We start from the raw sequence: 21655 nt of genomic DNA, 5'->3' as shown, positions 1-21655 counted from the left end.
TTGTTGCAGATGGAGAGCTCGCAAATAGGGTAGTAGGTGCTATTATCCAGGGATATTATCCGCATATCACAGTTTCATATTGTATGGCTCATTGCTTGAACAACCTACTAAAGGATATTGGTAACTTGTCATGGATTGCACCTATCATAGAACAAGGAGCTCAAATGGTTAGCTTTATTTTGAATCACCAGTTTCTTTGCCATCACTTCTCTTTGCGGTCGAAGAAGACACTTTAAAATACTTTGATACCAGATTTGCCTTTAACTTCTTGATGCTAGGTAGGTTAAGAGAATTCAGTGGTGCCTTGAGGTAGTTTTTCTTAGTGATGAGTTTAGCTCATCAACATTGGCAGATACTCCTACAGGTATCTTATGCTTGGAGAAAGCAAATAACTCCACTTTTTGGGATAATGTAAAGTGGATAGAGGCTATGGTATCACCTAGTGTACATTTATTGAGGGTTATGGATGCTATGAAACCTTGCATTGGCAAGGTATATGAGGCTATGGATAGGCTGAATGAAAAGTTGCAAGAGTTGGCACCAAATGATGAGGCGTATGAGAAGATATGCCATTTAGTTGTGATGAGGTGGAACTCCTATAGCTTACCCATGCATGCAACTGCATTTGTTGTGGATCTTGAGTTCCAAGGCAAGGGTCAGGAGAGTGACACTGAGATTATGGATGCATGGAGACTTATATTGTCTCGTCTAGTGCCTGATCATGGCACTAGACAAAAGATCAGAGATCAACTTTCATGTTATAGGACCTTTTGGGGTTCTTTTGGCTGTGGGGATGCACAGGAGGATCGTTGTAAGATTGGGGCAGCTTTGAGGTGGGAGAACTATGGTTCGGATGGTCCTGAGTTGCAGCAACTAGCCATCCGTATTTTGAGTCAGTCAGTTAGCTCCTCTTGTTTGGAGCAATTGTGGAGTACATACGCTCACATTGCTTCAAAGAAGAGGAACTGTCTTGGTGTGGAGAGGGCAAACGATCTAGCATTCGTTAGTGCTAATTTGAGGATATTATGTAACAGTATGACAACAAAGCCCGATCCATTCACAGAGTGGGAGATGCAACAAGAAGAGGAGACACATGTTGATGTTGAGGGAGATGCATCAATTCATGGTACACATGATGATGAGGCTGGCACTTCAGGAGTAGCTAGAGCAACCTCAGATCATGATCATGATCTTTTATTTAGTTTACTTATCATGAGTCTCATGATACATGACACATGTACATTGTATATGATATTATGATCATTGATGTGACAGTGTGATACTTGGGCTGTTGATAGTTGTGCCATGCCGATATTATATTTGTACTTGAGTCTTGCAGTCTTGCAGTTGCCCTTTGGGCTATTTTGGCATGCCACATTTTGCTTCAGTCTAGAGATTAGACTTTATATTTGTAGTCTTTTTTGGGGCAATGAGCATGTTCTTTCAAAGATTAGACTTCAATTTCATATTTGTAATCTTTTAAGTTTTTTGGCAATGGGACCATAGGCATGCTCTTTCATCTTAGACTTTAAAGTTTAGTTCATTGTTCATTGTTTTATCATTTATGGCATATGTATTATGCATTTTATTATTTAATTGAATAGCTTACCTCTTGAGCCTTGTAAGTTGCAATTCAATTTCTAATGAGTAGTTTTAGAATGATGCATGATATCTTAAAGTTAAAACTTGAAATGATTTGTCCTTGTGGATTATATACCTTGGTTTTAAGTTTTAACACTCCAGAGTCCACATGGATTATGAGTGAAACATTAATATTTTTTCATGAATTTTAAGTTTTTTAAAATGCCGTTCCCGTTCCCACGTCCCCGTTCCCTAGGTTTGGTGTTCCCGCTCCCGTCCCCGTCCCTGCCCTTGTTCCCTGTTCCTATTCCCTGTTTCATGTTTCTATGGTTAAAGGAAAACCTTTATCAAAGCATCTTTTGTAATCTTTGATTCCAAAGAGATTGGCTCAATCCATAACAAGTTACTGCTAACTTTTAGTAAGTTATTCAAGCAATGCACCATCAAAATGAGATAGTGATACCTCTAAACAACAGCAGCCTCACCATTTGCAACAAAAGCCATAACAAGCTTTGGGCTAATCAACTCAATGCTAGTAATGCACTCTGCTGAAAGTACATCTGGGCTCTTTCCTGTCCCAGATGCATCATGTGAAGATATAAATATATTTTGCTACAGGAACATGCAAGCATGTTGTAAATGGATCACTTCCATGCATCACTCCAACAATTAAGAATCAAAGTGGCCCCATTTTTGGCCCATAGCCTCTGTCAGTCAATGCTGCTCGCTGAAGAACTCACTTCCCCTTGTCAAGCAAAGTGGTGCACGCGAAGTCTTCAATGTGGACCTACACATGAAGAACCATACTCACTAATGATCTTGCACATCACTTTGAAATAGTTTGACGTCACTGCATTAAACTGAATGTGATCATGAAAGAAGAAATGAGCCAATTGTGCATCCATCTCTTCTTTCTTTGGATCTGAGCTAGGATCATGTAGTTTTTCTTCGTGAAGCATTATGCATTGTTGATAGAATGGATTGCTCAAACGCTCCATGTGGTGTGGAGTTTGCACTCCTTTATGTTGATTCCACTCTAGACAGCCTAGATACAGGTAAGGCCCCAAAGGTGTTGGGTGAATTGCAATATGTCATGGTTTGGATGCAAGATAAGCTTCTATACTGGCCTAAAGCTCATGGATCTTCCTTAGGTCACATTTGGACAAAGCTACACCTTGAATCCAGACTTGTGAAGAAAATGTGCTTGTACCCAATTTTACATAATCTGAAATGGTAAATCGAACTCCGGCATTTTTGCTCGTCTTGTGTATGGAAAGCCTCCTCTAGTTTCTTCTCTATGAAGGAGGCTAGGAGGGAGCATCCCATCTCCTCTATGACGAGGGACGGGATGTGACCCTAGATCTGTTGTCTACATTGCTTCCTCTAGCTGAAGGTGTCTCCTACTTGAAAAGGCGTTTGTAGTAGTTGGTGGCAATCTCCATTACCTCATCTGGGCTAGAACGAGTCTTCTCATACTAATCCCGAAGGTTGCATATCTGCTCTCCTGAGGTGCGGGACTGGTGCATCTAGGAAAACTCCCTGCGTATCATGTCTCCCTTCCATGCCCAGAAGGCTATTGAAGTGTGGAATGAGAACTTTGAGCACATGTCCTCTAAGCTGACAATGGCTGCTCGCGCGTACACATCTGTGCGTGGAGGGTAGGATCCCCTAGTGCCTCCTGTAAAAATCTCTGCTAGGACCTCCACAAGCTCCTCGGCAATCCTGTCCCTCCTCCTCCACTCCTTGGTCCATATTTGCTCAATCTGTCTCTTCACCTCCTTCCTCCTATAGATCGCGTCAGGGATCCGACAGGATCGTATGTCTAGGGCAGATGCTGGGGGATCAAGTGTCAAGAGAACCGGGCAATGATCGGACAATGTGGTGCCCAACCTGGCCTCCACGAGAGCATCCCCACTCTCCCACATAGAACGTGCCCAACCGCTCTAGCAGGACTCTACCTGGCCGCTTGTATCTCCAAGAGAAGTTCAGCAACCTCTCCCTCCTGTAGAAGGCAGGGTCTCTCCAAGCATCGCGTGCTTCCACTACCAGCAGAAAGGTCTCCCATGCCTCCTGTTCCTCCCCAGCAATGCCCTAATAGTTTTTGCCTCCGCCCTGCTAGTCCTCTAAAGCCTCCAGGTTGTTGAAGTTTCCTTCAGCAATCCAAGAGTCCACCTCTGGGAGTCCTGTTGCGATTTCCACCCAGAATGTGCTACGTGCCCTAACCTCAGTAGGGGCATAGACATTGAGGACTCCAAGACGCGAGTCCCCAAAATCCAATTTGATCCATAGAACCCTCTCTGCCACTATTGTCTCATGGTCCCGTATATAGGTGGTGAGACTCCGGCCAGTAGAGATGCATACACCTTCACTCTTGCCGTGGGCACCAATTGCATGGTCCCAGTAAGTGTGTGAAGTGCTCGGGAGTACCTTCCCTACCCGTTGGGCCTGGTCAGGAGTGAGCTTGTGGTCCTGAGACTCCGGCCAATAGAGGTGCATACACCTTCACTCTTGCCGTGGGCACCAATGGCATGTTCCCAGTAAGTGTGTGAACTGCTCGGGAGTACCTTCCCTACCCGTTGGGCATGGGCAGGAGTGAGCTTGTGCTCCTATAGGAGTAAAATGTCGATTTGTTTGGCAAGGGCAATCTGCAGCTCCTGCCGAATAATCAACTTCCTAGATCCTCGTACCCCACTATATTGGAGGCTATTCATATTCCAGGATACAAGGTGTAAAATCATAGGGAGACCTGTGACTAAGTGAACATGCATTTGTTCGATGTGGAAGCTGTTGACGAAGAAGAGGAACTATGAGGCATGCGTATATGCTTCGCTGCCAACCTAGACAGTGAACTCCATTCCCCCATGGTAGCCCGACCATGGGGATAATGGATGCGCCTGGTGGAACCACTAGGGCATTAATTAACCAAGCTGAGAGGCGAGACTCTGTACACTGGTATAAAGGGGCCGCCTGTGCCAGGGGGCATTCTATCACATCCATCGGCGCTCTCCACTGCGGAGGAGGGGCTCAAAAGATAATGCTTAGATGAGGGACCTCGGCCCCAACCCACCAGTTAATGTCCATCATGCAACCTGGCCACTACTGGGAGAAAAGTGCCAGTCGACCTTCTCCCATCCACTGGAAGATGTGGTTTGCTGCTGCCACCTGGCTCTTCACCTCCTCCTCTATCTGAGTCGTCGTCCAGTCTCCAGTGTGAGAGGTTTGAAGGAAGAAGGCGTAGTTTGGTCCATCCGGTGGTGCTAGTAGATGGACTTTGCCGCTCCTAGACTTACGTACCACGAAGATTTCCACCTCCAAGGGAAGTGGGAATTCTTTGTGCTCCGTAACCATAGTATGGGGGAGTTTCGGAAACGGGGGAAACAGAAACGGAAAAAACCGGAGTTTCAGAGTTTCGGCCAAATTTCGGAAACGGCATTTCGGATTGTACACTAATATAAATACAGTATTATGTGGATATGTAAATATATCAATGCCTACAATAACATGTACCCATCATACAAAACTTTTGAGTCCATGTCATATGATTGTAATCATGATTCATTACACATGTCACAACTCACGAGTGAAGATTGAAGAGTCAAGACTCAATGGTTGAAACTTAAGACAACTGAACACAATTAAGATTCAATTTTCAAAACTTACGGCAACAAAATGAATTATAATTAATGACTTATGAATCATCTATGATCTAAAGTGCAGCGAAGACTGACATCAAGAACAATGGAGACTGACATCAAGAACAATGGAACAAGAATCAAGATGCATAATAAGTGAAATCAAGATACAATGATACATGTATCTATGTCATATGAATAATTTGTCAAAACTCCAAAGTACAGTGAGCACTGAGTATTGAGCACTGAGCACTTTGTACTAGTCTCTAGACTCTTGAAGAAGAAGAAGAGGAAGAGGAAGAAGTGGTGGCTGTGTGGGGAGGCGGGGGGGGGGGGGGGGGGACTAGATTGCCGGTGGGTGGAGGATGTCGGCGTATGGGGCTCCTTACCTCTTGTGGGAGGGGGGGGGGGGGTCACCTGTGCTAGGTGGGGGTCAGGGGGGTAGTCGGTGGGGGTGATGGTGGGGAGAGGGAGGATCAAGGCATGGTGGGGGGATCAGAGGCACCTGGCGGGTGTGAGGAGGGGCCGGTAGCTCTAGAGGAGGGGGGAAGTGGACTAGGGCCAGAGGGGGGGGGGGGGGGAACTGTGGGGAGGGGGGTGTGGGCCCTTAGGTGAGGTGGCCTGTGACGCCTCCGCGGGGGGTGGATTTGTAGGCTTGTGGTCTTGTCGGGCAGGGCGAGGGGGGGCCGCGTGGTGCTCTGTCAGGGGGTGCAACTCTCGTCGTCATGTTCCCTTCTACTGTGGTTGTGTCTGAGGGGCCGCTTGTGGGCCCCCTTGCGTCTCCCTCTCTATTGTCTCTGTACTCGTGTAAAGCTGTCCGCGTCCACCTGTGGGCTTGTCAATGACGCCGCCTTAGCTCTGAAGCACGTGCACTCTATTGCTTGGTGTCCAAAGTCATGGCACCGTAGGCACTGTCTTGGCTGCCGGTCATGATGTCCTACCGCCTGAAGGAGTGTCTGCCCTCCTCAATCTCCAGAAACTGTGGTATGTTCTTTCTCTTTCACTGCCACGTGTACCTTTGGGACTCTTGCGGCTGTCAATGCGTCCACGAACGAGGCGGGAAGGGCAGTGCCGAAGAGCCGTTCAAAGTCTTCCACCAATTGGCGATACTCTATCGCTAGTTCGGGAAAGAGAAGGGTGAGCGGGTGTCGAAGAAACCTGTTGTGGAGTGCGAATGTCGCCACTGTGTAGCCACTGTACCAAGGGACCATGTAGATGACCCCCTTCATGGAAGCATAGGGTGAACTAGCCAGTAACTCACGGGCTGCATCTGCCGAGGTGAGCCGGTACCATGAAGATCCCTTGGCCCATTAGAACCGCCTCCACGATCTACACTGTGCCGATGCGCAGTGTGGAGTGAAGCCAATCCCGAAGCTGGGCCTTGGATGGGGAGTGTCCTACTACCTGACCAAATATCACTCTTTCCTTTAGCTCCAGCTTTGATGCACGGATGGCTAAGAGCTGTTCCTTAGAGAGGATGACGCACAAGGTGTTTGACTGGGGGGCACTCGCTGAATGCACTGGCGTCCCGACCAGGGGTTTCCATTGCGCATCTGTGCTGAGAACCTACCAAACACGTTGCAGTGTTGCCGGTTGGGGGGGGGGGGGGTGTTGCTGCGAAGGAGGGAGCAACAGGGGGGGTGATGGTGAGGAATTTGGGGTGGGGGGTGTTCCGTTTTCAGCGGTGGCTAAGGTGCTGGTTTCCGTTGGTGTCTTGGTCCTGTGGGTGGGCATAGGGGGGTTTTCTGGCTGTTAGCAGGTGTTGGGGGGGGGGGAGGGTTTGGAGCATGGAGTGTGTGAGGAGAGGTTGGCGAGAAGGGGGGGGCAGCCCGTCACGATGATGGGGCGTGCACTGCAGGGGGGAGGCCCAGGCGGACAGGCGTGGAGAGAGAGAGAGAGGCAGAGGCGGGCAGACAGGAGGGGGGGGGGGGGGGGGGCAGGTGCGGTGGACCCAGTTGGGAGACAGCAGAAGGGGGGAGGCACAGTGGTGGCCAGAGAAGAAGGGGGGCGTGGTGGCTGCTGGGAGGGGGAAGCGTGAGGTGACTAGGTGGTGGGAGGGCGGCACAGTGGCGGCCAGGGAGGGTGGCGCGCTGATGGACAGAGGGTGGAGAGGTGCTATAGCGGCAGGAGAAATGGGGGAGGCGTGATGGCGGGATGGCGACATGCAGCGCGTCGGTCGGGAGCTTGTTTTCCGCAGGTCAGAAAACTCCTGGGGAACTTTTTAGTAGAGTTATTATATTCTTTGAGAGAAATGTTGGCTCTTTGAACCATTTGCCACTTTAGCCTTGGAATGAACATCAACATGATGTTATAAACCCTCAAAATCCTCATCATCAAAGATAGACTGCACCTTAACGTCATCACCCCCAATTGAGATATACCTCAAAATTCCTGACTTGGCTACTCATCACCAACTCTCAAGCCTCATATGCATCACTAAAACAGGCCACCATGCAGGGTGTTATGGTCAAGGAGGAGCTACCTATAAAATGGTAGATGGATGGCTGAAACATATATATATTTTATCCTTGTCATCTTAACACTCTTGTATTCTGAAATTATCCTCTTCCTCATCAGTGGAAGCTCAAGTTGTAAATGATGTGGTGGCATGACAACCTTCTTGTGCAGATGTATATGCATTCATATTTCTGCCTTGTTACAGAGATGCTGTTTGTGTATTATGGTGGTGTCTTTTCAGTCATAAGCTATTTTCTCTTTGACATTTCTGATTGAAGTATAGACAAATCATTTGACTTTGAACATGCACTTTGAAGATAGTTGGACAGCTGAAGTTTAGTCATACAAACCTGTTACCTATCTCATGTTCTCCAAAGTGTTCCAAAGAGCAACTTAGACTTTGACGTAATTGAAAAAGTCTTGAAACACTTACTTGATGCATATATACACACATTCTTATCTGTGATCAGGCTATAACCTTGGTTACTTGTGGTTGTGCTCTATGCTAATTTGTCTCGTTGTCTGATGCTTCTGAATATGTTTTCAACTATTTGCTAATATTTTAGAATCACTGTCCACATCAAAACTATCTTGAAAGAGTATTCTTGGAAGAATATATAGAAGTAGGAAAAAAAACATATTATATATGGGTGTACTGTAAGTGTTAACAGTTCAGTAAGGGCATAAGAATCTCACGATTAATTTCTTCTGGCCTTTTTTCAATGAGCAACTTGAATTTGTAAAGCTTGTCAAGCAATTAAGAAAACCACTAAACTGATTATTGTCTTCTGATATATTGCTGTATGCAGAACGGAGAACCTGCACATTAGGGAAGCAATGGTGACAGAGGTAATGATTGGCAACAATGACAACATTGAAGGTGTAAAGACATTCTTTGGGATGAATTTCTATGCACCTGCAGTTGTTTTGACAACTGGCACTTTTATGAATGGGAAAATCTGGGTTGGTAGAGCTTCAATGTCAGCTGGGCGGGCAGGGGAATCAGCTTCACATGGTCTTACAGAACATCTTCGAGGCCTTGGGTTTGAAACAGAAAGGCTGAAAACAGGAACACCTCCTCGGGTGGACATTCGCTCAGTAAATATTGGTCAGCTAGAGCCTCAGCCAGGGGATGAAGAGGTGTATACCTAGGTTTACTAGCAAGTTACACTTTTGTGATTGATAGCAACTGTTCTATGGTATCTTCTTTAGAATGCAATTAAATCAGTATTTTCCATTTCTCTGCACAATATGCATTCGATGCCACATTGAGTGTTAATACTTTCTGCGAATAGTCAGTCCTTAAGCTCAAAGTATTATGCATATTTTATCTTATTACTTCATTTTAACGGCTGACCATGCTTTAACTGATTTGGATCTTATTTTTGGGGGCAGGTTAGATGGTTTAGCTTTGATACAAATGTTCATGTAGAACGAGAACAACTGTGTTGCTATTTGACACGAACGACTCCTACTACTCACAAATTGATCAATGAAAATCTGCATGAAACTCCTACTTATGGGGGCTGGGTTGAAGCTAAAGGTCCTAGATACTGTCCATCAATTGAGGATAAGGTAGCATTTCAACTTAAGTAGAGAAAGGCAATCTTGATGCAATTTCTCCAGTGTGCTAATTAAGTTGTCTTGAAAGTGTCTGTTGCTTCAGTTTCTGATTAATTTCAGTGTAGATTGTCAGATTTAAAGACAAAGACTCACATCAAATATTCTTGGAGCCAGAGGGAAGAACAATACCTGAGCTTTATGTACAGGTCTTGCCACTGCACTCTGGAGATTCTCATGTAACATGTAAGCATTAGGGCTTGTTATTCAAGATTGTGTACAGGTGTCCCAACTGTATTTATGTCATAGGTAAGCATTTTCACGAGTAACTTTGAGGACTGTCACTTTTCATCTTGACTATTGAATGTCAAGAGCTGTGAGTTTTCATCTTCAGAAGTTCATGTTTTTGAATCTACTGGGTCCACACTTTCAGATTTGAAAGAAGTGGCCTATGGAGCATTCATTGAGCTCGAACATCATGACATAGTAAATGGATTAGCATTGAAGCTTTCTCTCTCCTTTTTTCTTAATGTAAACAACTTTAAATGCTATGAATGATTGACCTGTGGACATTTAAAAACTACGAGCAATACAAGGTACTCCTGGAAGGCATAGGCATTATGGACAATAGTATCACTATGATCAGCTGCTGCACTATGACCATGGGTACAACGAGCATTGGTATGCGCACCAACATGCATATGGATATACATGGTCATGGAAATGCAGCAACATTATGCTAGTGGGTATGGACAACACTCAAACAATGAGAGGGTTGTGGACCCTGATTCAGGGTTGACTTCATATCCCCACAATGATGGTATGTACCAATCTGAAAAGATTGACCAGAGCTTTGTTTCACATACCTTGCATGGTAAAGAAGATCTTGGTAAGCATCCACATCCATTTGTGTCAGTTCATGCCTTGCAATCAGAGGCAAGCTGGGTGTAAGGTTGTTTTTTTTTTTTTTTTTGGGTTGGGGGGGGGGTTCAAATTTTAATGTGGCCATTGTAAGCATGCTAACATGTTCATCATTCCTATATTATTTGAATCTTTTAACTTCTCAAACTATTCAGTATTTTTTTGGCCTACTCAATGACTCACTGTTGAAACTATGGTAGTTTTTCAAACTGTAGTTAGTGACAAATCCAGTTATTAAGACGTAATCTAGGAAGAAAAATGTCATTAATGAGGTTCTTACTTTTAAGGGGTACACACTTATTGTAGAAGGTAGGCCTCTCCGATGGAAGTTGCTTTGCTTCTCAATCTTAATACTTTTCTATTCAGCGTCCATACAACTTTTGGGCTATGAATGGGAGTGTTTGGATTTCCAAGCCACAGGAGGAGGTTGACTAACACGAAAGTGAGTATTCAACTACTTTGGCCTTGTGAGTTTTCTTTGACTATCATTGCTTCCCTCTTGGTCATTCCACAAGATGCTTCTTGTGACCTGATGACATTTCCCTCACATTCTTGATCCCATTCACAAGCCTTCAAGGATATTGAAACCGGATTTCGAGAAGCAAAGGGCAGTAGTGCATTAACATGCAAACAAAATAATATCGAAACAGTAAAAAGCAAATTAAATACTCCCAAACACATGACAATGCTCCTGGACAATGACGATTATGACATTGACTGATTGGCCCCAGCCCCTTGCAATATTTCTTTAAGATTAGTGAAGGACCTTATGGATTCGGATTGGCCAGCTGGTCAAGGTTCAAGATGGACTTTGTGATTGATGAAGCACTCTTGATACAGTAAACAATGCACCATTGCAAATCCTAGTCATAGCTGCAGGAAGTCAATTCCCAAATTTGTTAGTGGTTCTCCAGACCGTGTCAGCCCAGCTTTGCCCAAATGCATTTGCCCACAGTTGCTCTATTTGGAATGGCACTTTGTGCAACATAACTGCTCTAAATGCACTCGAATAGGTGCCCCATGCATCATGATGCTGATCTCACCTGAACAATGATCTCATGTCTGTAAAATGGTGCATGCATGCCCAATTGCTGCTGTACATCCACATGCAATGCCAATTGTTGCATTAAACAGCCGTGATCTGCCCTACTTGATAAAACCCCTATCAACAATGATAGCAAGATCCCTTCCCCTTGTCCCCCCAAAGTCCCAAGATAGTTGTCATCTAATGCTATACTTGGTGGAAAATAAACAATAAAGAATATATGGCTGATAAGTACAAAACAATGTCTTAGCCTGATACAATGTGGAATTGCTTAGGAGGCACTCTCATCTCAAGATATCTCTAATGGGTCTATCTAGCATAGAGAAATTGACGTGGCAAGGTATGGCCCTTGATGATGGTGTAGTATCCTCTCTATTTGTAGATGATGCCTTCTATTGAGGTGTGGGTTGGACGTGGTCAATCGGCTCTGCACCTCTCTATGACTATGTCTAGGGTGGTTCCCCATAGTGGTGTGGGGAGTAGTCGATGGTTGGTAGAACTCTATGAGTGTATGCTGGTGTGTGGCTCCCTCTCTTTGCACCTGGGTCCATAAGAGGTGCTAGGGCGTGGCTCCTCTAAGAAGAGCTTGGACATCTTTGATCCAAAAAATCCATCACCCTAGATAATGCCCAAATCTCACTCTAAACAAGCAATGGAAACGCCATTTGATCTCATAATGTTGGGAATAAAGGCCCTCGTGCCTTTTCATGTGCTTTGGTGTGAACACACCCTTAACACTTGTACTTACATATATATATAGATATATATATATATATATATATATATATATATATATATATATATATATATATATAAAACCTAAAGAGGTACGCTTGTCCTTGTACCCACAAATCGTACACACTTTCTACTCTGCTCTCTGTCACTCTCTCTGTCTTTCCGTGCGTAACGAACACCGAATGTCTCCATCTTCATCCCTCCCGGTCACTACAAACTGGTATCAGAGCTGCGGTTCAGGTGTTCGTACTTCTCGGAGTTCATGGTAGATCAATAGGTCACATTTCTGTCAAGGGACAGTTCCAGGGTGCAGGCGCAGGTTAAATTTGTCATCTCTAGAGAGACGACAAGTCATTTGCTGACCTGGCAAGTAGTGTGAACCAGGCGACAGCTTTCAAGCACGTGACAGGTTAGTGACTGATTGGCGGCAACTTCCGACAGCAGGCGATAGGACGTGGACTCAGTAGCAGTGGAAGGAGCATTAGAAACAGACATTCCTGACTCCTTTTCTTCTCTTTGGCAATGCGCTTTTTGCACTCAGTGATGTAGTGGCTTGGCTTCTTGCAATATTGGCATTTGCCCTTTTTGGCTTGCGTGCCCCCTTGTTTTTTGTTTGCCTGGGATGTGCCAGAAGTCCCAAAACTTTGTGGAGCATTCTTCACTTGGTTGCCTTTGCCCTTCTGTCTAGCCATAAAAGCCTGCTCAGAGGCTATAGCATCCACACCACTATTCGTCCGTGTTTGCTCCTCCTCTAGAAGCAAACTGACTAACTGAAGAAAAGTGATTGGCTGCGCGGCAATCCTCATGGTGAGAATTAAGGCTGTATGAAAAGCTAAGTACGAAGGAGGTAACGAGTTCAAAGTGGTGGATATCATGTGTGCATCCGAATAGTACTTATCAACATTCATGAGTTGCTCTCGCAAGTCTTGAATTTTGTTCAAGTGATCCTAAATAGAATCACCTTCATCCGTTTTCAATGTTTCTAGCTCTTTCTTTAAGAAGGAGATGCGAGTCTCATTCTTGCTTGCAAACATCTGCTCCAAAGTTAGCCAAGCTTCTCGTGAAGAAGCTGTTGAACGAATGTGGGGGATGATTGACCGCTGAACTGCCAATGCAATCAGTGACAAAGCTTGTGCATCTCGTGTATCCCATGCTTTTTGAGCTGCTATTCTTTGAGGAAGTGGCTGAAGTGGAGCAGGTTGATGTGCCCGTGGTGCACGTCCTCCTGCAGGAGGAGTAGCTGGAGCCATAACTCCAGGTCGAGCTTCTTCTCCACTGACATAATCCCAAAGATTTTTGGCCACAAGTACATTCTTCATCATGAAGGACCAAAGTGAATAGTTATTTCCATCCAATCTGACCCCCTTGGATACATAGGTCAAAACATCTCCTCCCTGATTGGCCATGATTTTCAATTACGAAAAAAAATGCAAAAGAGCAATGTCGAAGTAGGACTACACTGGAAATCTGAAAATTTCCAGAAATTTCAGGAAATAACTTTCTGCAATTAGTGTACAGAGGTGCACTCTGTCAAAACTGTCTGTTATGCACATAGTCCAACGTGCAATTAGTGTTCAGCAACACTGTACCAGCAAAATTCCCAAAATTTCTTGCCCCAGATTTGTTCAAACAGTCTATCAATGACTGTAATTGCAGTACATATGCCAATGTCCTCAGAAAACATAAAAGCCCCAAAAATTTTTGATGAATGTGTCCAGAAATTGCATTTAATGTGTCCTAGACACGTTTTTGAATGCTGTGCCTGCTGCGTAGGAACCCCCTCTTCCAGAAATTTATCTGGATTAAAATTTTTTTTAGAATACCTGACGTAATGACGGGCTGTCGCTGATTACTGGCGCGTGCCAGGTCATCAGGGTGGTCAGCGTGGTGCTGACGGGTGACGGGCGGCGCAGCAGTGGCGTGTGATTTATCAGCTAACGGCTGATGTGGCGTCTGACGGGCAGGCAGCGTGACTGACAGTCGGGGCGTGCAATAGTTGGCGGGGTGTGCAGCAGTTGTTGGGGCGGCTGGACAGGTGAGGGCTAAGGCAGGCAGTGATTGTTTTACGGGGCAGCAGCTGACGTCTGGTGGCTGTTTGACGACTGTTGACGGGCAGCAGTGGCGGGCTGGATACTGGCGGGGCAGTAGCTGACGTCTGGCGGTTCAGACTGGGCAGAGAGTCCCGAATGCTGAACGGAGCGGAGCTCAACAGAGCCAATGTTCTGATACCAAATGTGAGAGTGGAGGTAAGGATCGAAGCTCAGCACAGAAAACAGTAGACAATAGAGAGTGAAGCATGACACCCAATGCAATAGACTGAAAGAGTGTAAACTGAAAGTACAAGGTACGAGCCTTAAACCTTAGGGTTGTAGGGGTGTGTTCACACCTCAACACAGTAAGTGCCTGTAAGTGTGTGTCATAAGCACATACGAAATAATACCATAAGTCTGGGGGAAAAAACCTCTCCTATCGAGAGTAAAAAGTGCCCCAGTGTCCTATTGATCACCGACACTCCGATGTGAGCGTAGGGTAAGTGAGGCGTGAGTGAAATACCCAACAATTCTTTCAATTTCACTAATATTAGTGCACGCAGGACTTGGAAAATTTGGGGATTTGTCCAGATTTGGTGCGAGCAAGATACAACAGTGATATCTGTCTCAAAAATTGCAGGAATTTGTGACATTTTGTCACCGAAATTTGGGGCTTTTCATGTACATGCACAAATTAGGCTGAAATTTACCCAATTTCTTGACATTGATGCACATTGGACCCCGTGCAATTTGGGGCTTTTGCAGTTTGGGCAAAATTTGTGCACCATTTGGTCATTTTATGTACATGCAGGCTCAATTCCATGCAATTTGGACATCCAACACTTGCAAAATTTGGGGGTTTTGCTGAAATTGCTCTATTTTGGCGAAATTGGCCTGTCCTATGCATGACAGAGAAAATGCAGATGTGTGGTTGATGCTTTGAGCACAAAAATTTTGGGGCTTTTGACCGTTCGTGTCAAATTTTATGCCCGTGGGTACATGTACAACAGAAATTGCAGCTAAAATTTGGGATTTCTCATGTAATGTGATGTATATGCTCTTGGAACAGCTGTCATCAGTTGTGGAATGCTGTAGCACATGGTTTGGTGCTTCTGAAAATTTAATTACAGATCTGAAATCTCTGCTTCTACATGGTCATTTATTGCTGGTTACTACTTGTTTGTACCTTGGTAACTTGTGTGACACATTAGGCCTGCATTTGCTGATTTTTTGGTCACATCTGGGCTGAAAATCATGGCTGGCAGCAGTGATAGCAATGATCTCATGCACATAAAGAAGCTTGAAGGAGCACATAACTCTGCAGTTTGGCAAAAACTTTGCAGTTTGGCAAAAACAGTGCTACAATATCCTGTTGCAAAAGTAGCAGGCAAAGCCAATTAAAACCAAAAGGGTTTGCAAAGCCCATAGACATGGAACAGGAAGATTGGGATGAGTTAAATGAGCTTGCACACTCAACTATCGAGCTATCGATTTCTGATGCCTTGCTGTTTAACATTGAAGGTTTGGATTTTGCATATGCTATATGGACTCGCCTGGAAGAACTATATGCAGAGAATAGTGCTGCAAGTAAAGTGTATTGACTGAAAAAGCTTACGGATTTGCGTATGAAAGAGGGTACAACAATGTCTACTCACTTGAGTGAGTTTAACTCTATTTTCAGCCAGCTGGTTGCCTTGAAGTTCTTGATTATTGAAGAATTTAAGGTTATGTTCTTGCTTTGCACTCTCTCAGAGAGTTGGGATACATTCAAGCCTACTATGAGTAATCCCAATGCGATTCTTTTGTATGCTGATGCAGAGAGTGCTCTACTCATGGAAAAAATGAATCAGTAGAACAATGCATCCAGTAAGTCCTCTAGTGCTTTGCATACTAGGAGGAGATCATAGGAAAAAGGAAAATCTGATAGTAAGGGACGTAGTAAATCACGTGGCAAAGATGTTGAATGCCATCATTGTGGCAAGAAGGCTCACTTTAAACATGATTGCTACAAATGGAAGAAAGAGAAACGAAAGAGCAAGAAGACAGATGATAGCAAGGAAGAGAAGAAAGAGGGTACCCAAGAAGAGCAGTTTCAAAATTAAAGAGATGAATGTAGTCACTCATGATAGTGAGGACAGTGGGAATGATGTACTTTTGGTCTCTTCACACTTTGGTGCACATACTTTACTTGCGGATACAGATGAGGACATGCATACTTGGATTCTCGATTCAGGTACTTCTTTCATGTCACCCCTCATCGAGAGTGGTTCTTTGCCTATACAGGGGGTCGACATGGTGTTGTCCATCTTGGGGACAACTATGCATGTGACATTGGAGGTATTGGCAGCGTGCAGTTGCAGTTTCACATGGTTCTGTCTTCACACTTCAGCATGTGCGGCATGTACCTGTCAGAGTGCAGTGATGCGGAAGCGTGGGACCGAGACTGAGAGAGAGAGAGTGAACGTAGAGAGAAGAGAGAGAGAGAGAAAGAGACAGTGGAAGATGAAGATCTGCTGTATACAAAGATATGCAGATATGTACACGGGCGCAGTGCGCGGGACTGCGTGTCTCCACCTCGACGATGCAACCTGTTGTTCACCTCGAAGTACGCTGCAGTCTGCACGATCTCCAGCCTGTAATCTGCAAACAGAAGTGTGGAAAACTGTGCAGAATGTCGGCTATAAATAGCCAGAAAGCATGCGCCCAGAAAAAGCAGGTCGGCTGCATTAAATGCAGCCCACTGATCAGTCTGATTGGACTGCCTCGTGGTTGACCGACTGGTCAGTCCGACCAGACTCTGATAATCGCTAACAGTACCTCAGCTCAAGAAGAGCTTGATTAGCACAGGGCAGGTAGATGATGATGGTTTTCATACCACCTTTGGTGATGGAAAATGGAAGATCTGTAAGGGATCTAGAGTGATTGCTAGAGGTTGTAAAAGTGATACTTTGTATCTTCTCCATGTATCTAGTGTGAGTGATCATGTTGTTGCCGTGATTGAGCAGCCCAATGTTTCTTTGTGGCATGGCCGGTTGGGACACATGAGTCAAACAAGAATGAAAGTGCTTTCTCGTTTGGGTTACTTGCCTTGTCTTCGTTATGCTGATTTTGAACATTGTGATCATCATATTTATGGCAAACATGCACAGACGTCTCATAAAAAGTCTCTTTTGCTGAAATATTCTCCTCTAGAGCTAGTGCATTCAGATGTATGTGAGATGTCAGAATTATCTTTAGGGGGAAAGAAATATTTTTTCACCTTTGTCGATGATGCTACACGAAAGGTATGGGTTTATCCTATTCGTAGCAAGGATGAAGTGCTTGACAAGTTTAAAAAATTCTTGGCATTGGTTGAAAATCAAACTGATAAGACACTCAAGTGTCTTGGCTCTGATAATGGTGGGGAATATGTGTCCAAGGTGTTTTAGGCATTTTGTGACATCAAAGGGATAAAGAGGGAGCTCACTGCCCCTCATAATCCACCCCAAAATGAAGTTGTAGAGTGTATGAATCGGACCATACAGGATAAGGTCTGTACGATGTTGTCTCATACTGCATTAACCCATGGTTTTTAGGTAGAGGTTATAATGACAGCCGTACACTTGATTAATCGGCCACCAAACAAGTCTTTGCAGGGGGGGTTTCCCCAAGAAGTGTGGTCGGGCAAGCCACCTTCATATGCTCACCTTAAAGTGTTTGGCTGCGAGACTTTTGCGCACATTTGTAAAGAAAAGCGCAACAAACTTGAGCCAAAGTCCTGTAAATGCATTTTCCTAGCATATGGTGAAGAGGGTGAAATGGGGTATAGATTATGGGATCCCGAGAAAAGTAAAGTAGTACGCAGCAATGATGTTATCTTCCAGGAAGATCACATGCACAAATAGCGCGAATGAACGGAGGAAGTCTGTAGGGTTGTATTCCGGGAAGAATTACCTTTTGGACAGCAAAATGTGCCCGTTGTACAGCAACAAATACCTACTGTAAATGAACTTGTAAATGCAGAAAATGATCAGCCAGCTATTGCCCATGATAATGAGCCACTACATGTGCAGGAACAACCAGGACAACAAGCTGTTAATGTTGATTTGCAGGTTGAAATGCCAGGACAGCAAGCTGAAAATGCTTAATAGCCAGCAAACAATGATCATTGGGTCAGGAGATCGTCTAGGGCTACTAGACAACCTGACAGATTCATTCTTGGTGCAAACAATGTGGCTGATTATGTCATGTTGACAGACTGTGGTGAACCGTCTTGCTTTAAGGAAGCAATGGATAGACAGGATAGCAAGAAATGGTATAAAGTCATGTTGTCAAAGATGGAATCTCTTGAGAAAAATGGCACTTGGGACTTGGTGCAGTTGCCTAAGGGGCAGAAAACACTTCCATACAAATGGGTTTACAAGATGAAGGTCACTTCTGGTTCCTCACCAAAGTACAAAGCAAGACTGGTTGCGAAGGGGTACAAGTAGGAACATGGAATTGGCTTTGATGAGATCTTCTTTCCTGTAGGCAAAATGTCTATATTAAGAACCATTTTGGGCTTAGTTGCAGTTGAAGATATGGAACTCATATAGATGGATGTAAAGATTGCATTCTTACATGGTGATCTGCATGAAGACATATATATGCAGCAACTTGAAGGGTTTGTTGAAAAAGGGAAAGAAAAAATGGTATGTAAACTTAAAAGGAGTTTGTATGGGTTGAAACAAGCACCAATAGAATGGTATTATAAATTTGATACATGTATATAATTTCAAGGTTTCTATAGAAGTCAAGTAGATCACTGCTTGTTCACTAAGAAGGTAGCAGATGGAAGCCTAATTATCTTGGTTTTGTATGTTGATGACATGCTGATTGTTGGCAGGGATACTCATGCCTTGGACTCGCTGAAGCAAAGTCTTCATGGCAGCTTTGACATGAAGGAACTTGGTGATGCAAATCACATTCTTGGCATGCAAATACTCAAAGATAGGTAAAAAATATTGGTCTATCTATCTCAACAGGAGTATATCTCCAAGGTTTTGTAGCGTTTCAATATGAAGGGGGAAAAAACAATTGGGGTTTCATTGTCTCCATATATGAAACTCAGTGCAGAGAATAGCCCTACATCTGATGATGAGAAGGATGAAATGGCCAAGATACCATATGCTTCAGCTGTTGGTAGTTTGATGTATGCTATGGTTGCTATGCATCTTGACATTGCCTTTGCAGTGGAAGTGGTTAGCAGATACATGGCAAACCTGGTTAAAAGCATTGGGAAGCAGTGAAAGGTATTATGAGTTACCTCAAAGGCACAAAGGAGTTGTGCATCTGCTTTGGAAAGCAGAAGGTATCTGTCCTTGGCTTTATGGATGCAGACTATGCTGGTTATGCGGATTGCAGAAAGCCCACTTATGGGTATGTGTTTTTCTTCATAGGAGAAGCGGTCTCTTGGATCTCCAAGCTACAAAAGTGTGTATGTGGCTGCCACTGAGGCATGCAAGGAGGCTTTATGAATTTTACATCTGGTGGGAGAGCTTGGTATCACAGAGTTACCTGTTCTCCATTGTGATAGTCAGAGTGCTATAATGCTAGCACAGAATCCCATCTTTCATGCAAAGACGAAGCACATACAGGTGAAGTACCACTTCATTAGAGATGTACTTGACAACAAGAGCATTGAGCTTGTCAAAGTGCATACAGATGATAATCCTGCAAACCTTCTCACGAAGGGTCTTCGAGCAAAGCGGTTTGCTTATTGCCGACGACAGATCATGGGAATTGGATAGATATATGTATTTCAGCTTTGTACATACCTAGACTTAGCTGATTCTTTTCTCCTCTTAAGGCACATTGCCTTTAGGTGGAAGGTTGTTGGGAATAAAGGCCCTTTTGCCTTTTAATGTGCTCAGGTGTGAACACACGCTTAGCACTTGTCCTTACATATATATATATATATATATATATATCTATCTATCTAAAAGTCTAAAGAGGCACACTTGTCATTGTACCCACAAATCGTGTACACTCTCTACTCTGCTCTCTCTCACTCTCTCTGTCTCTCCGCGCGTAACGAACATCAACTGTCTCGATTTGCATGCCTCCTGGTCACTACACATAATACACTAGACATCTGCAAAAGTAGTGCTCCTTTGTCTTTGGCTCGAGTTGACAGAGTTGGCAAATCCTATCCTCTAGGGGGAGGGAGTCTATGCTGTATCTACGTACCTCGATCCGTAGTTGGTGTGATGATGTACGGAGCTGTCCAATAGTGCATTGTACACCATGAGATATGCACATCCATGTATCTCGGGCGGTTAACAAAGCCATCGGGGATATGTGCAAAAGATGCTTCTGGTAGAAAGCCATCTTCATCCCCAGATCTTGAGTAGGTGTCACCCATGTCCTAGTTGTGTGCATTTGAGTAATGTCCATCGTGATGATGCGGTTCAACACCTCTTAGCTGATCTCCAAGTGAGGGCAGTCGAAGCGGTACTATAGATGTGGGAGGTGATTCATGTGTAATCCATGTAGCCATAACCATGCCTCGACTTGAGCATACTAGCACTCAGTATCCCCGTGTGATGCTAGGTGTCTAGACAACTGTAGTGCAAGTTGTGAGTATCTCTGTCTTGGCAAGTTCCAAAGCCAATGCAGGAAGGTCACTATTTGGAAAAGAGCATCTGCCACTATGGGTGGTGCTCCCATCTCTGTTCTGATAATCCCATGTGGTATAGAGGGTTACTTCGAATCATCCGTCTAATCATTAGTACTAGGGGTCTCTTCATCAGCTCTCATCCCTCATATATGTGCTCTCCTCTAGGTAATGGCTAATCCTGCCTCTCTCTCTATGTGGCAGAGGCTCGATCCCCATTTAGGGACCCCATATAGAAGTGCTGGTGTGACCAGAGTGTCAAAGAGCTAGAGCTTTATCCAAGGCTCGTGAAAGTGTATGCATGTATACTAACTCTCCATTGATCCTAGAGCTGCATAGCCTCTTGTTAGTATATTTGCTGCTAGCCTCCTCAAAGTGAATCTTGGCAGTGAAAATGTAATCCCCAAATAAACATATCTCTAAACCACTTATGGTGTCTCCTCTCTATATGTGAAAGGGGGTATTGATCGTTGAATCTAGTGGGACGAATTTTAAACACCATAACCTTGGTTTTCCCAAGATTCACTATGAGAGTTTTGTCTTGATAGAAGGCATGTAGTGCATCTAGGTGGTCCTGCAATCCGTTTCGTGTGTTGGAGATAAGGACTAGGTCATCTGCATACAATAATATGGGTATCAATGCCCCGGCAAGGGCAGCTCCCTCCCCTCTAAGTCTATTAATGTAATTTGATATCTCATCAATATAAAGGCCAAATAGGCTAGGTGAGAGTGGGCATCTGCGTTTCACACTAATGGTGTTGGTGATCTCCTTCGATAGCTCTCCTAGTGCTCAGACCCCAGGCTCATACAGTGTGAGTACCCCCCATCTCATCTTTGTCGAGATCTCCAGATCTTGTAATCTCTACATGAACTTGGCATGTGGAATTGTGTTAAAGATCTTATGGAAATCCAGGAAGCAGCAATATATTTGCCTCCCTTGTGCTTTGCTCTCCTTGATGATGGCTGGGAGTGTGAGGATAAGATCAAGGGTGGAGTATCCCCTCCTAAACCTTGCATGTTCATGTGCTTGATGTTGGTGTTCTTTGCCCATTTGCTCAGC

The 21655-nt window shown here is 44.4% G+C and overlaps 1 protein-coding gene across 1 annotated transcript in view; it reads left to right on the top strand.

Annotated features, from left to right (window-relative positions):
- Positions 1 to 21655, top strand: part of LOC148018430 (glucose-inhibited division family A protein) — a 172313-nt gene that overhangs the window by 72366 nt on the left and 78292 nt on the right. Inside the window, exons 5-7 of the mRNA XM_087661793.1 lie at positions 8480 to 8810; positions 9066 to 9245; positions 9359 to 9439. Of these exons, the coding sequence (XP_087517919.1) occupies positions 8480 to 8810; positions 9066 to 9245; positions 9359 to 9439 (592 nt within the window). The remainder of the gene's footprint in view (positions 1 to 8479; positions 8811 to 9065; positions 9246 to 9358; positions 9440 to 21655) is intronic.

Source organism: Lygodium microphyllum, chromosome 21 (assembly GCF_053477565.2).
Source record: "Lygodium microphyllum isolate KBCC chromosome 21, Lygodium_microphyllum_v1.1.10, whole genome shotgun sequence".
Lineage (NCBI taxonomy): Eukaryota > Viridiplantae > Streptophyta > Polypodiopsida > Schizaeales > Lygodiaceae > Lygodium > Lygodium microphyllum.
The sequence above is the reverse complement of the archived record's forward strand: the minus strand, read 5'-3'. Positions and strand labels throughout refer to the sequence as shown.